Source organism: Trematomus bernacchii, unplaced genomic scaffold, assembly GCF_902827165.1.
Source record: "Trematomus bernacchii unplaced genomic scaffold, fTreBer1.1, whole genome shotgun sequence".
Lineage (NCBI taxonomy): Eukaryota > Metazoa > Chordata > Actinopteri > Perciformes > Nototheniidae > Trematomus > Trematomus bernacchii.
In genome coordinates, this window is record NW_022987727.1 from 5,322,114 (window position 1) to 5,336,920 (window position 14,807).

At 40.4% G+C, this 14,807-nt stretch overlaps 1 protein-coding gene across 10 annotated transcripts in view; it reads left to right on the plus strand.

The window, feature by feature from the left end:
* LOC117494125 (neural cell adhesion molecule L1-like protein) overlaps window positions 1-10,856 on the plus strand; it is a 49,202-nt gene extending 38,346 nt beyond the window's left edge. For 4 of the 10 annotated variants that reach the window (XM_034144833.1, XM_034144834.1, XM_034144829.1 and 1 more), the window contains exons 24-29: window positions 2,245-2,283; window positions 3,865-3,978; window positions 4,257-4,418; window positions 4,763-4,942; window positions 6,160-6,232; window positions 10,382-10,856. In XM_034144833.1, the coding sequence (XP_034000724.1) occupies window positions 2,245-2,283; window positions 3,865-3,978; window positions 4,257-4,418; window positions 4,763-4,942; window positions 6,160-6,232; window positions 10,382-10,589 (776 nt within the window). In that variant the 3' untranslated portion in view covers window positions 10,590-10,856. Of the gene's footprint in view, window positions 1-2,244; window positions 2,284-3,366; window positions 3,553-3,864; window positions 3,979-4,256; window positions 4,419-4,762; window positions 4,943-6,159; window positions 6,233-10,381 lie in introns of those variants that run through there. The other 6 variants (XM_034144831.1, XM_034144832.1, XM_034144835.1 and 3 more) reach the window with 6 other exon arrangements.
* Window positions 10,857-14,807: the final 3,951 nt, after the last annotated feature.

The following is a 14,807-nucleotide window of genomic DNA, read 5'->3' on the forward strand; positions in this document are numbered from 1 at the left end:
TTAGTTTTTCATTGCAGAAATAAAGGATGCAAAGCATTTTGTTTATATGGCCCAACTGAAATGTATAACCATGTGTCATCTGCAAAGCTATGCAAATTGACATAACACTCTTTGAAGGCATCACCTAAATGAGGCATGAAAATGTCTTAAATCTGACTGATCATCGTTTCCTGTTGGTGGCTGAACATGATATCTGTAGCACTTGCATATAGTTGATAAATGATGGCGATGGATTTTATATTACACAATCTCTTAATGACCTTCAGTTTTTATCAGGTGGTTGTTCAGGATGTCATATATTATAGATCCTATCCTGTTGCACAGAAAATTGACTTTACACTGTCATCTACACTGAAGCCAATCATTTTGACATTTTATAGCATTATAGCGTTCAGAAAATGCTAATGTCAGTTCTTTAGTTAAAATGTGTGCCTTCTGGTATGTTTTGCTATCATCATATGGTTTCTTTCACTAGAGTGTGCCAAAGCCAGAATTGCATGTTATACTTGCTAGTGGCTTTAATGTGTTTTAGTTTTTTTATTAACAAATAATTCAGGCAATCTGACTAGTATGGGAAACATTACCTGCCACCATTTAGTTTAACTGTTGATTTCAGCCCTCGTAGTACACATTTCTACGTTTTTTTTCCTCTCTGGCTTTTAAATTTCCTCAGAGACGCTCTGCATCTTGTAGATGTATGTCCAACCTGAGAGCCGTTAGATGCACTGTTTGTAAATGTGGTTTGGTAGGGGGCTCGGTGGGGAGATAAACGGTTCGGTTCTGAGCGCTGTGCTCGGGGCACGTTAGTCACAATGCACCAGAGCAGATTTATGGATGCCAATAGCACAGAGCAGGGGCACCATCATTCTAGAGTTGATGATGGGGGGTGATGGAGTGACGGCGAAAAAATAAATGTATGTGAGTTATTGAGCCGCGGTTATAAATGGCTCCTTTCAAACTTCACCTGGTGAGCTTTTAATGCTTATTATTAAGTCAGGATAAATCATAGCTGCAAAAATTGTCTGGACAAACAGACTGCCATACCAGGACAAAAATCAGCCATAGAGGTTTCAGCAGATGCGTGACCACATGACTCTTTGAAAGGCTTGGAACAAAAAAGGAGAGTGGCTGAAGTGAGAGACAGAACAGCATCACAACAGAATGATGGCGTGAAGCATCTGTGAGAAAGATGAGCAGGAAAAACTCAAAGAGAAGATCTACTGGCAGAAGAGTGTGGCAGAAAGAGGAAAATATAGATCTCATGATTTAACAAAGCAACAGAGATAAAGCCGACTGCAAACGTGACAAAGAGTAAATAGGAGCATTATACTTCCATAATAAAGATGTGTTCATCTTCAATAGAGTCAGTAAAGGATTCAGCAATCAGAGCAGAACAATCTGTCAGTTTACCGATACGTTTTCATATTCAAAATATTTACACTGGACAATGTGAGAGTTAATACAGGCAACCACATGTGCGAATTAAATGATGTGTGTGTCACAGGTAACAAAAAAGTAAACCAGTGGTTTTAAAATAATTCCATGTTACAATGGAAAATGACAAACTCAGTCAGTAAGCAAAACATACATATACAGATTCTGTTGCTGTTCTGTTCTGTTGACAACGTATATACAATGACTGTCTGTCTATCTGTAGACTGTATGACTATGGAGATTTACAGTATACAGTAGCATGATTAAGGTATTTATTTAGCTGTCCTTCCTGAAACTAAAAACAACTAAACAAAACATACTGCATAATACCTGTTTAGCAACAGAAGGCCAACAGACACAGACACATAGTAGCTGCCCACAATTGGTAAAAAAAACCTGAATATTATTCTTGTTAAGCAGGTTTAAGAAATGTGTGTGTCAGTGGATATCAGTTGAACAGTCCTTTTAATTAAACTGGTAAAAACAAATGTGTTGAAATATATGTCTTGTCTCCTGCTTGCAATTAGAAAACACATTTATTGGGAGGACAAAGTGTATGATGTTTTTTTTCTCCACGGAGCCCTCTCGTGGTGCAGCTCTCCACCAGTCATCAAATCCAAAATCCACCTGTGTGCGGTTGTATTTATGAGGATGCACTGCCCACGTAATTGTGTGTGTGAGTGTACATGTGTGTGAGTAGGTGCGTGCGTGTGTGTGTGTGTTTATGCCTGGTCTATAAACCTTAAAGCTGGCTTTCCATATATCTGTAATCTTCTGCTGTATTTCATTTTTGTTTTTATCCCTCTGAAGATTTGTCCCCGACTCCAGCTGGGGCCCCTGTTCAGAGCAGTATGTATTACCGCCTGCAGCCACTGCACTGCTCACATAGAAGAAGTAGTTGTAGACATAGTCAAGGTTGTATGTGTGTATGTGTGTTGTGTGTTGTGTGTTGTGTGTTGTGTGTTGTGTGTTGTTGTAGCAAATAGCTGGCTGTAGCCTCAGTAAAGGTTTGTCCTTAAGAGTTGTACGGATATCGTCAGTGTTGGAAGAAGTCACTCACATCCTTTACTTAAGTAAAAGTACAAATACTAATACTATAAATAACTAATACCTAAAATACTCCACTACAAGTAAAAGTCCTGATTTCGAAATGTTACGTGAGTAAAAGTACAAAAGTATTAGCATGAAAATGTATTTAAACTACAAAAAGTACTCATTCTGGACAATGGCCCAATTCAGAATAATAAAAAGTACAGAAATATTATCATCTAAACCTACTCCAAGTTTAAAAAATAAAAGTAATCTTCATGCAAATTGAACTTATCACAGTATTTCATTATTATGGTTATTATACTATCCTGTTTTTATACTTGTAAAAACATTTTAGCATTGTGGTTTTGTCGATGTGGACCAAATGTAGATACTTGAAGTGCTGTATAGCTTAATAGTAGAATTTTGCATTTTACTACATCAGCATATCATTTGTTGATGTACAAAGTAACTGAGTGAAAATAAATGTTGTGGAATAAGAAGTACAATATTTCCCTCTAAAATGTAGTGGGGTAGAAGTATAAAGTAGCATTACATGGAAATACTCAAGTAAAGTACAAATATGTCAAAAAGGTGAATGTAGTCTGTTACTTTCCACCACTGGATATATTTTTGGGTATTTCCTGACTAACAGCTCAGGAAATACAGAACATTTATTTTTAAAAGTTTGACAGTTGCTATTTAGACCCAAACAGTTACGGTGTGTTTACTATCATCCTCGGTGTTGTCGCACAGTTTCTTCCATTAATCTAGTTTTCCCGGTTGCTCTAACAATCCTGCCTTCATGTAGTCTATAGAGCTCGCTTGTTGCACAATATAGAGCATTAGACCTGACAGCTTTGCAGCAGGAATCTAACATCTGAGGCTTCTCTTTCCTTTCAGGCCACAACTGCTCTCTCTCTTTTCCCAGCTCTATCCCAGGCAATTCTACTCATCTTCCTTTAGGTATATAGCTCACACTCATACATGTACAGCCAATGAAACCCCTGTGATCTTATCTTGATGTACCGTCAACTTTCAGCTAACAACAGGATTCGAGACATGGAGTCGTTTCAATCTATTCTGATATTCGCTCATGTTAGGGGTTGGCGTCAGAAAATGTCAGCTTTGCTTAAGAGAGAATGAAGACTAGATGTCACTCCCGCCCACGATTGCTCTATCTACCCTTTATGAGCCAAAATCCAGCTCCACTCAATTAAGTCTGGGGCCCAGCGTCTCCTTTTGAACTGTCGCCTTGAAGGGTTTCTGCTAGCTGAACTGTGCTCAAGCTGCAGGGGAACCTATTTGCCTCCGCTAATCCTCTTTTCCTGCCTCTTTCTCCTTTTCTCTGTGCCTGCCTGTGTTTTATTTTCCTCCTCCTATTTCTTCTCTCTTTATCAGTTCCAGCCTTGTTGAACGTAAGCTCTTATGTGAGTGACACCTTTGCCAAAATCAGCTGGACTGCCATAGAAGAGCAGCAGGACTCGGAGCTTTATGTGGCTTATATGAATAACAGTAAGCTACTTTTCCTGCTAAGCATTGATGGGAACTTTAGGTAACACATGTGTAGATGCTACTGAGAAGGTTTTATATAAACATATAGCATAAGCCTAGCGTCTGCATTGCTTCAACCATTATTTCTATGATTAGCCTTAAATATATTAACATGCTTTTAAAGTTATTTAAAAAAAATGTATTTATACCTCAACAACGATTCTGTAGTTGGCAATAGCTCATCCTTTCTTCTTTTTAGATAGCGTGGATGCTAATACAGACTTGCTGCTTGTGTGTAGGTGATGGTTTCTGGCGGATTTCAGAGGCTGTAAACGCTTCTCAAGGTTTCCACGTTATTGATGGGCTCAAACCTGGGACGGTGTACACTGTGCGCCTCATGTCCAAGAGGCTGCTCGATAACGCTAGCATTTTTGAAGACGTTATCCAAACTCGATTACAAGGTGAGAGGAAAGAAAGGTGACGCAGTCTGTAGAGTTTAGCGATTCCAGCTCCCACCTGCCACATAAATATAATTGACAAACAAATATCGACTGTGGTGAATGTGTGAGTTTAGTTTTTTTTCTTGCATCTCTGTGCATTTGTTATTTCCTATTTAATATTCCTTCAGAAGAGAGTGTTATAGCTGAAGGGACTGTGAGAGCATCCTCTCAAACTAGAATTCATCATGTTTTTTTTAAGTCTAGGATAGACTTGGGTGCTGTGTGCATAAGGGGTCATACTGAAATAAATCAATGTGTAAAGTACATTTCTGAGCTCTGTGTCTCTTTTCTGTTTGCAAACACAGGTGCTGTAGGTCAGAAGAGCAGTTTTTCCACCCAGGGCTGGTTCATCGGGACCATGTGTGCTGTGGCGCTCCTCACCCTCGTGGTACTCATGGCCTGCTTTGTGCGACGGAACAGAGGTGGCAAGTATGCAGGTACGCCGCCTCCGACCCAGAGACAAGAAATGTTCTCCATGGAAAAAGGTCAGTTAGTTTTGAACTAGGGTTGGGGGCCCTTGTCGCCTCACTTCAGACAGGAGCTGAACCAAAATTGAACTCATGGTATGTCAAATGTATCAGTCTGACTTGGTTATAAGCAATTTAAGGTCTCTCAGAAATCCTTAAACATCACCATTTCTACAAGATGACGCTTTAAATTTGACTTTTGATTTTGGTTGACCTCCTGAAAGAATTAAAATGTGCGACAGGCCTCAACCCTGACCTAACCCCCTCAACCTCGTTTGGAAATGCTTCCTGCATGCATGTTGGCAAACTATGCATGCTAACCCTGCCAAACCCAGTTTGGTTAACCCCAAATGAACTGTCCGTGGGATGCTTGCATCTACAGTTTGTCTACTGCTTTGTGAAGTAATTTGTGTGGCCCTGTTAGTTCTGCTCTGTACCTCTGATCACATACCTTGTCAAGCCAGACGAGTGGGAACCAGCTGGCTTTGTTCCTCGCCTCACCTGTGCAGACCTTCCTCCTTCCCCTGCACCTTTGTGTTGTATCAGAGCCAAGTTTAATCTCACCTCGGTACCTACCTGCCAAGAGTCTCCTCACTCACTTTCTCTCCTCAACCTGCTCCCCCTTCTTCTCCCTAGAACTCTTACCTCTTTGCCTGCAGTAGCTTTTTTGACACGATGCACTGAATATTTCATCTGCTGCTTTGGATTCCCCCTTTGCCCATCTAGCTCTTTTCATGAAACCCCTCTTTTGTCTCTCTTGAAAGCAACTGGTGTTTTTAAAGCATATTTGCACAAAGAGCTGCTGTGTAGCACTTTGGGCGGACAAACAGAAGAGAGGCTTTCAGTGTGCAGAATTGATAGAATGTTTACTCAGTCATTTTAAGTTGTTCTCAAAAGCTTTTCATTCCTGACTTTTAAAATGCAACTCCTTTATACACTCAAGTAATGGAAAAGTTCAGTTAATTTAATCCTTTACACCTACCAAACATTAATGTTGAGCTTGCTCTGGCTGTATTCTAAAAATCTTCTGAGAGAAAAGTCACTGACGTTGGTAAAAATGAACAAAAGGGTGGTGCTAACATTTGAGTTATTAATCTTTGGAAAATGTTCACGCTCCAATCCTTTATTTAATCAGTACTCATGACCCAGTCTTACAAGTCATATGTAATTCCAACCATGAAAAGTGCTGCTCTTTGACATGCTATTGAAATGTGTGTCCTGCCTCGTCCCTGCAGTGAAAGAGAAGGAGGACCTCCACCCGGACCCGGAGTCGCAAGGATTGAATGAGGACAGCTTTGGTGACTGCAGGTGAGCTGAACTCCTGCTCTGTGAAGAAGAGCTGCAGTGCCAATGTTTGCTTCAGAAAAGGACATGTTTAAATGTGCTGAGCTGGAGTAGTATTCATCCAGCAACCACATAATGTTAAATATTTTCTGGCTGAGAAACTAATGTGTCATGTCACGGTTATGTTTCTTCTCTCCCTTCCACAAAAGCAAAGCACGCGTTCATGAGCTTTACGAGGATCAGCCTAGGAGCCATTGTTCTCGTCATTTAATGGGCTAGGTAATCCCATGGTGTAGTTAACAAGTGTTTGCAGCGTTGTTAGCTAACCTGAGCTTGCACCCCTTTTGTAGGAATGATGTGCTCTTGGTCCCGTAGGCATCAGTAGTTTATTTTGTGTGTTGCAGTGTGTACCAATGAATGAGTGACTATTTAACACAGAATGTCTTATGTTTAGAATACATAATTGTCTGGTTCTGTAATATAATACTACCCCCACTTTAAAGGTCCCATATTATACTCTTTTTGAACAATATATCATCGGTCTCAGATATATACAAAACATGTCTCTGACGTTTTTGGTTTGCAATACCAAACAGATCATGCATTGTAGCATGCCATTAACCCGTTTCCGCCCTGTTCCAAAAGTGCTAATTCTGTGTCTGTAGCTTTAAATGCAAAATGAAATGCTGCTGGCCGCGTTCCCTCTGAGAAGTGATTGGTTTAAAAAAAACAAAACACACACAATGGTGCTCTAGGAGGAGATTCAGGTGATAAGGTGGGCGGGGGTTATCTTGGTTGGTTATTGGCTTATGGTTGCACAACCCCAAAAAAAGTTGTGACATCACAAAGGGCCAAAATCTGATTAGCTCATTATCAGGACAAAAAGAGAGAGAATCTTTTTTCCTGAAACTTTCAGAATCTCTTTACACAAAGGGGACACATATTTATGTATAAAAGACATGAAAAAGTGGATTTTGCATAATAGGTGACCTTTAAAATACATATATAAATCGTCTTACCTTCAGGCCATACGCTTTTATTGCAGAGTTCAAAACAAAGGTTGTCCGCCTTATACTGTAGCTCAATTGGTAGAGCTGGCCCATCTAGGGTGTATCCCCAAGTGAAGGACCATTTGCAGCATGTCATTTCCCCGTTTCAACTCTGTCTCTACAATAAAATAACTGGTTTAGTTAAGTTTAGTTACTTCTCAAGCAGTGTATCCCGAAGGGCTGGAGCTCACATCTAAACATGAAACTTGTTGTTTTGTTTCTGAATTCGCTTTACTTGAAGTAAATGGCAGGATGGAGCATAACGAATGGTGGTAGTGTGACCCCACTTAGCAAAGCATTTCTTAGACAACAGCTGTAATGATATTACTTATTTAAGCTCTTACATCAGCATCCGACTGACCCCATTAAGGTTATGTTCAAAGTGACTCTAATGTATAAAGCATGATGTATTTGAGTACCTCTGCTTAACTGGAGTTTTGACAGACTTACTTTTAAACCCTGATTTACCTTGTGGATTAGTGTGTGCTCTGGAACATTCAAATGAAGGCCACATTTTTAATTGCTTTACATCCTCCCACTGTAAACACGTAAATTGATTAATGGTGTATAGTCATTTCTGATGGGAAATATCTTACATTCAATAATAAAGGCATAACGAAAGCATAGAAAATGTGTGGAAAAACTGAGCCTTTAAGCCAAAAGCAGACATCTGTTTTACTTTACAATAGCTCTTGATTTTCTATTGTTTGCATTGTTAAGCTGCTATGGTGACAGTTTAGGGAAATGGGATGATCCTATTTTGGCTGACAGCATTGCAGAAACTGTGTGACAATGGTGTATTTGTTTGTGCACACGCAAGAGAAATCACCTAAAATAGCCTCTTCTGTCCGCTTTGATTCTGCTCGTCATCATATTATTCAGTACATGATTACTCACAACAAGCGTGGTTGCTGCCAATTGCATTTCTGCGATTCTTGCCAAGACTGTAATTCTGTTGAAAAGGAAAGGATGCATTGTCCACAGCCTTGTTTACAACTACATAGCATTTTTGTAATAACAATGGAAAACCAAGGGCTCACTGATTACGGTGCAGATTTCAACCAAACGTTAAGTATTGTTATTTTGTCAGGTTTAACACTGATGAAAAACCCAAGAAAGTACCATGTAATGCTGGGAGATAACCCAATTTGATCACACATTAACTTTCATTGATGAACATGATTGTTCATGTGATTATTTTGTAATGTTGTGTTACAAAATGTAGTTGTCCAAATTAATAAATATTGTGCTGTTGATTTGAACTCTGATACAAAGTTCACGTAGGAGCTCATGAGGCAAGGGAAACTGCTAATATGAGTTTGTGAGATGATGCAGATGTTTGGCTACCTGTTTATAATGCCTCTCATGGTTTCTTTCATGAGGCTGTTCTGCCTACTTTTCCACCAGAGTGCCCTTAGCCTCACTATGATGTTGTTTTCCTGGCTATAGAGCTGGTTTCAGGGCTCTCTGGTGCCCTTTGAATCTCTGATGGCAATAGACCACCCACTGGTATGCCACGTGTCTGGGGAGCTGACAAGTGGTAATTAGGCTTCAGACGATTTCTCTTCGGAGGCAGCCCTCTGCTCTCTTGCCCCTCTGTCCACTGCGAGAACAGCAGGTGTCGTAGCTGGAGCAGGCTGTTAACCAACAGTGTAATGCAATTTTTTCCACAGCTGAATTTTATTTGTACTTTCTTTCATCTTGGCTTTCATCGTCAGTTAGGCAGATGGCAGCCGATGTGGACAAGCTCTCCTTCAGTCACCTTTACACTAACATAAATACAACTTCAGGAGCAAAGAGGGGGAAATAAAATCCTCCTTCCACATGAGGTTTCTGGGCTGCCCCCAAACCAGAGTGTCAGCACGGGTCAATGGCGAAACAAATTTAATTACAGTCTGCCTGGTGATGTGCCTCCATCTCTCACCTGTTTGAGAGGCTCCGGGAAAGCGTTTACACAGCAACAGCTGAGACAGAGCTGGATGCGGACCAAGGGCCTGAATGAGAGCTGGGGCTCAAAGGCCCTCAGCCCCATTTTATCATAGTATTCAAAGTCACTGTGGGCGGGCTGCGGCGGCTATTGCATTCCTCTGCTCTTAGATAACAACCACTTATCTTCAGCGCTCTAGAGTCGCCAGAGAAAGGAGGTTTGATAAGAGTTGAAATGCGGACCTTATGTGGCTTGCATGGTAAACGGCCTCATGGAATAGGAGTGATAAGATTGGTTATTAAAAAATCCTTGTGAAGGAGACCCGATTTGTAATCTTAACTTGAACCATATTTCTTCTCCAAAATGCTGCTCGAAATGTTGAGCTTGTATATGACACAGGTGTCAACTACAGTGAGACTCAAAGGGCACTATCACATACGAGACACCTGAGCGTTGTCTCTGAACGCAGGCGCTCCGCGTTATGAATACTAAACCCAAGGAGAGAGAGAGGTTTCCAAACATGGCTGGTTTGGGGAATTAAAAAAGAGAACAGGCAGGGAAAATATCCTCAGTGTTTTGAGGTGACCCTGCGTCTTGTAGTGAGACACCTGCGAGTTGGCCAGTTGCCCAGCCTTAAATTGGCATCTAATCTCCTCGGCCCTCGTGTGGGGCCCCCGGGAATACAGGGAGTGACAGGCTGTTTGTCTGGGATTGCATATGCCCCACCTCTTCCCCTCCTCTCCTTCTCCCTTTCTCAATCCAAACCCCCTCTTCCACACACACGCATACACACAACTCCCACTCGTCTTCTTTCTCACTGCACTCTGGCAATTTCCATCGCTGGTTCTAAAGAGATTTGAAATTGCCTTTGGTCTTGAAGCCTTGGCAATTAGCAATTAGTGAAGTGATTGTAGCAAGCCCTCCCCGCCTCCCTTGTGCTCCCTTTCCCGCTGTGTTGCCGCCGCATCCACCCGTGACTACCACCCCGTATTGATGTATTGAAACCATAAGACCTCGCTTTGTGTGCGTGTGTTAGTGCACCCAAGCATTTAATAGTCTGTATGTACTGTACACGCTCCGTATGCCGGTGTCTCTGTGTGGTTATATGTGATATTGTGTGTCAGCCTCTTAGTGTCATATTGCCTCTGAACATATGCACTGACCCTGACCATCCTTCTGTGTTGTCTTTGATGACAGTGACAGCGAAGAGAAGCCACTGAAGGGCAGTAGCGTGTGTTCCCTGAATGGCGCGATGGGGGACGGCGTCAGCAGAGACAGCATGGTTGACTACGCCGACGGCGGACGAGAATTCAACGAGGACGGTTCATTTATCGGAGAATATTCCGATCGCAGGCAAGGAGGCTCTGTTAGCGAGCCCAGTGGACCCAGACCAGTCACTGCATAAAGCCAGGCTCCAAATGCAACGGTCTACTTCAAATCCTTTCAAGATACTTTTCAAATTCAGCTTCCCTGGCATCAAATATAGCTAGAATATTTAAATACGGGGGAATAAAAATGACTCAAATGTGCAGAAGTTTGGCTCAGGGACTGGAAAAGGAAAAATACACCCACCATACACATCAAATCAAGAGTTGTTGTATATACTGTAAGAGAATGAACTGTATCTTTTGAGTTTTTCAAGATTATTAAAGTGTTTTTTGTACCTATCAGCCACGATCTTCAGCTGTGTATATTGATTGTTAATTTTACAAAAGGTAGAACACCAATAATTATTTCCCACGATGAGAAAACTCTGAAAATGTCCCAATTTTTTTACACAGAGGATGACACATTAGAAATACATATGCATCTGGAAACTAAGTTGATTCATTTATTACACAGTGGAATCAACATCATAAATGCTTTACTGCCCATTACTGTATTATATTTATATATATATATATATATATATATATATATATATATGATGTTTTTGTTTCTGATAATGTTATAATATGCAAATGTATGAAAGTTCAAAATGTGTGTATTTTTTTTAATATTTTTAATTGTACATTGCCATTAACATCAATCAGGAGACAAAAACGTAAACATAAGATTACAATTATATATATATATATATATATTGTAAGTTGTTTAGCAAGGTGGTTAGAGTGATAGGTGTATTGCTGCATTCATCTCTGCAGTGGAATCATGAATGCATTTATCTAAGGAACTTATCAAAACTTTAAATTGGTGAGCTTTCGCCTTCAGGCCCCAGTAATGAAGAGGGAGTTTTTAAACTCAAGCAATTTGTCATACTCTTATTTATTTTTGACTTTTTTAATCATGTGCCTTTATTCCGCTAGATATCGCAGTATGAATCACATTCCTTTAAACGATCAAGCAGCTGGGATATTTATTTTCTGGAAATTATTAATGATCAGTACTTCCCTTCCAGTTTTGATTTAAACTCGGTGCAATGATTCATCAGACTCCATTTGCTGCTCCTTTTTGTAAATTAAAAAGCATCCACTTATATGGTAAGCTCACTTTCAAGTTGAGATGTCCTTCCCCTGAACATTGAATGTGAATATATTCTAAGAAAATGTATTCCTGAGTTTTTGGCTATTTACAAAATAATACGAAGCGCCGAGTGATATGATACAAACATGGCTAAATTAAGCTATTCTCAAAGATCAAACACATAGCAAATCCCCAAAATATACTTCCTGTTTTATCCAAAATGCATGCAGTGAATCCTCTCATGCATAATGCATGTTGCTGAAATATTAATCAAGGATATAAGTAAAGTTGAGATGGGTCCAATTCAAAAATGTTACTTAACCAAATAAACAGGATTCAGTAGCAGTGCCTGCTACAGAGTACTAAAGTGTTTAATTCGCTAGAGGCTCATTATATGTCTAAGATTGACCACTGAGTACTTTTAAGATACAAAGACTTTCTAAAAGATTTTTGAAAACTTAAGAGATCCAGTTAGACGTGTGAAGGAGAATCACAGAGGACTGTGTTTCATATTGAGAATACATTTGGTCCACAGAAACCTTTAACAACTAAACTGCATGTTGTATGAGTTTATTTGAAGGTCTTAAAGACAAAATCCTCCCACACAGTAAACATGAGAAAAATAACAGTCCAAAATAAAGAGAGCTTTGTCTTCAAACCAAAATAAAAAAAAGTCATATGATAGCAAGTCCATCTCTGAAGTATAGTCAACATTGTAGTCAATCTTTCCTATTACTCGGGTTCAGATAATTGGAGCCAGATCCCATGGCTCCAATTATTTGAAACAAAGCAGTGCTCGCTCTCCCCTTCATTTTCTGAGGGAAAATATAGCACCTTTGACGAGGCAGAAATCCCAACTTGCAAAGATGGGAGATGATTGAGTCATCCATCATTTGGTGGAAGCCTCTAAAACAGACATCCTTTGTCTGATTCACTCCATTATTTCTGAGCCTTCATGGTTCAGTAAGATTTTTTCGCTTATTCACCATCATTATTTGTCCCAAAACAAACCAAAAGTGAACCACTGTGACTAAAACAGAACATCATTCAAAAGCAGGACGATTCACAAAGTCACATAAACAGGTTTATTTTGCTTACATCCTGTCACTCCTTTAACTGGACTTATTGCATATCTTTAAAATACCTTAGAGGCCCTTATCTTCTTTTTTGAATACACAACACAGCCTCCCTGCAGCCTGTCTATAGCCTGGTGATTATAAATAGGCATTGTAGCCGTAATCAAACCAGACTTGGGATAGTGGAGTTGAAAAGCACTCCATGCCTCATGGCAAGATACAGGTCATTTAAAGAGGTAATCCCTGTATTGTCAGGGATTACGCCCTCATCCGTTTTCAAATTGCTTTCTCCGCGGAATGGTAAGACCTCTAAACAACAACAAAAGATTACTCCAGATGTTTTGCTCTGCTAAATCTATTTGGAGGACCTGCAGGTGACCCTTTTATAAAACCTTTTAATAGAGTCATAATAGCCCTGTTTTGTAAAGAGCAAAGGTCAGGAAGTTTACATGGTTTCATGTTAAATGGAACAGCCGTATTTGTTGCGCTGCCTTTGTTATCACTGCACACACCCATAGATCTGAGTTTAAAGCGGATCACTCCCTTTCAGTCAATTTGATCTGAGCTAATATTTAGGCTAAGTAGCCTGGCAATTGCCTGGTGGGAGGAAATCGATAGCATACTGACACATGCTGTGAGTTCAGCCCTCAGCGTTGCATCAATCTTAAACCAACTGAAGACGCTGCAAGGGCACAGTGTAAGAAGTGAAGCATGGAGGGAAGATTGACATTTTCTTAGGGTGCAAGATGTTGAGTCGACGCTGTGAATACCCAGTCAAGAAGAAGGTAACACGGTGGCCATGAAGGCATCAATAATGAACACCAGCGAGTTCAACGAGAGGGGAACTGTGATAGGTATTCCAGAGATGCTCCTATGGAAAACCTTCTATTTGTTGGTGGGTTTTAAAGCATTTGCAAAGGAATCTGCATCAGGAGTTAAACCAATGTCACAGCTCCCGCTTTCTAAAAAGGGACAAACAGTGTTCCGGGGGCCTATTGAAAGCAACACACGCAAACACTCTCAAGGATGAGCTTTGAGCACTTCACCATAGAAATGGGTTAAGGGTGGGTAGAGAAAAAAGGGGTGGTGTATTGAAGGTTATTTGACTGCAGGCTCTTTATTCAAAACCTGCTTCAATGCAGATGAAGAAAAGCAGCTCAGAAAGATGGCTCATGACCTTGACTCACAATCAGTATGACAGTGTTTTTATCTGGCATATTCCTCCAGCGGCCTTCACTCTTTGTCTGCATATTTTGAAGTGGATATGGGATGAATGGCCACGCTTACCTTTTTTATTGAAAGCCCAAGCAGACTAACAGGAAAAAGATAGCTGTTCAGTCAAGAATGTAGACGTATATTCAAGATGCAGCTATTAATACTGTCTAAATGTGCTTTGTCTCTAACAAATTCTTCCTGTCTTGTAACTGCATAAAAAACTAAAATAAATCTAAATGCATCAATATCTGAAATGAAAGTTCTTCCAGTCACAGTAACTCTTATCTAATTTCAGGTCTCAGGCGTCCTCCTCCCGCTTCTGCTCATTTCTTTTGTCATCTCAACATGGTGCTAGACTCACCTTCTGCTAACATTTAATTTGTCTCACTAGAATGCAAATGGATTAGGATGATTCTGCATACAGAGAATCCTTTTAGAGGGCTATTATTTCCCTGGTAAACTGCTTTAGATGCAAGCCCAGACACTCTCGAATGCCAGCCAGCAATTGAGTGGATGTTTGCTTGTGTGTGTGAGAGAGAGAGAGAGAGGGTATGAGTAGGGCAGGATGAGGCAGGGACACTCAGCCATGGCAGAAACTAATGAGACATGCATCGGTAATATGATTACAAAGTCAGCCTGTCTGTGTCAGAGACCAGGGGGCCGCTTTAGAGACATCTGCCTAGAACAAAGTGGACAGTGGCATGTTCAGTTGTACTGTGTCTGCTTTTCATTACTCTACCTGTAAGAGAGTGGCAGCGAGTACAGATGGTGAAAACGATGCTCACGCTGTTACTTTGTCATTCAGATAATGACAACTCATGATGAATGATGATTTGAAACAGCTCTGGTGTGCGTCTCATTCAGAAATG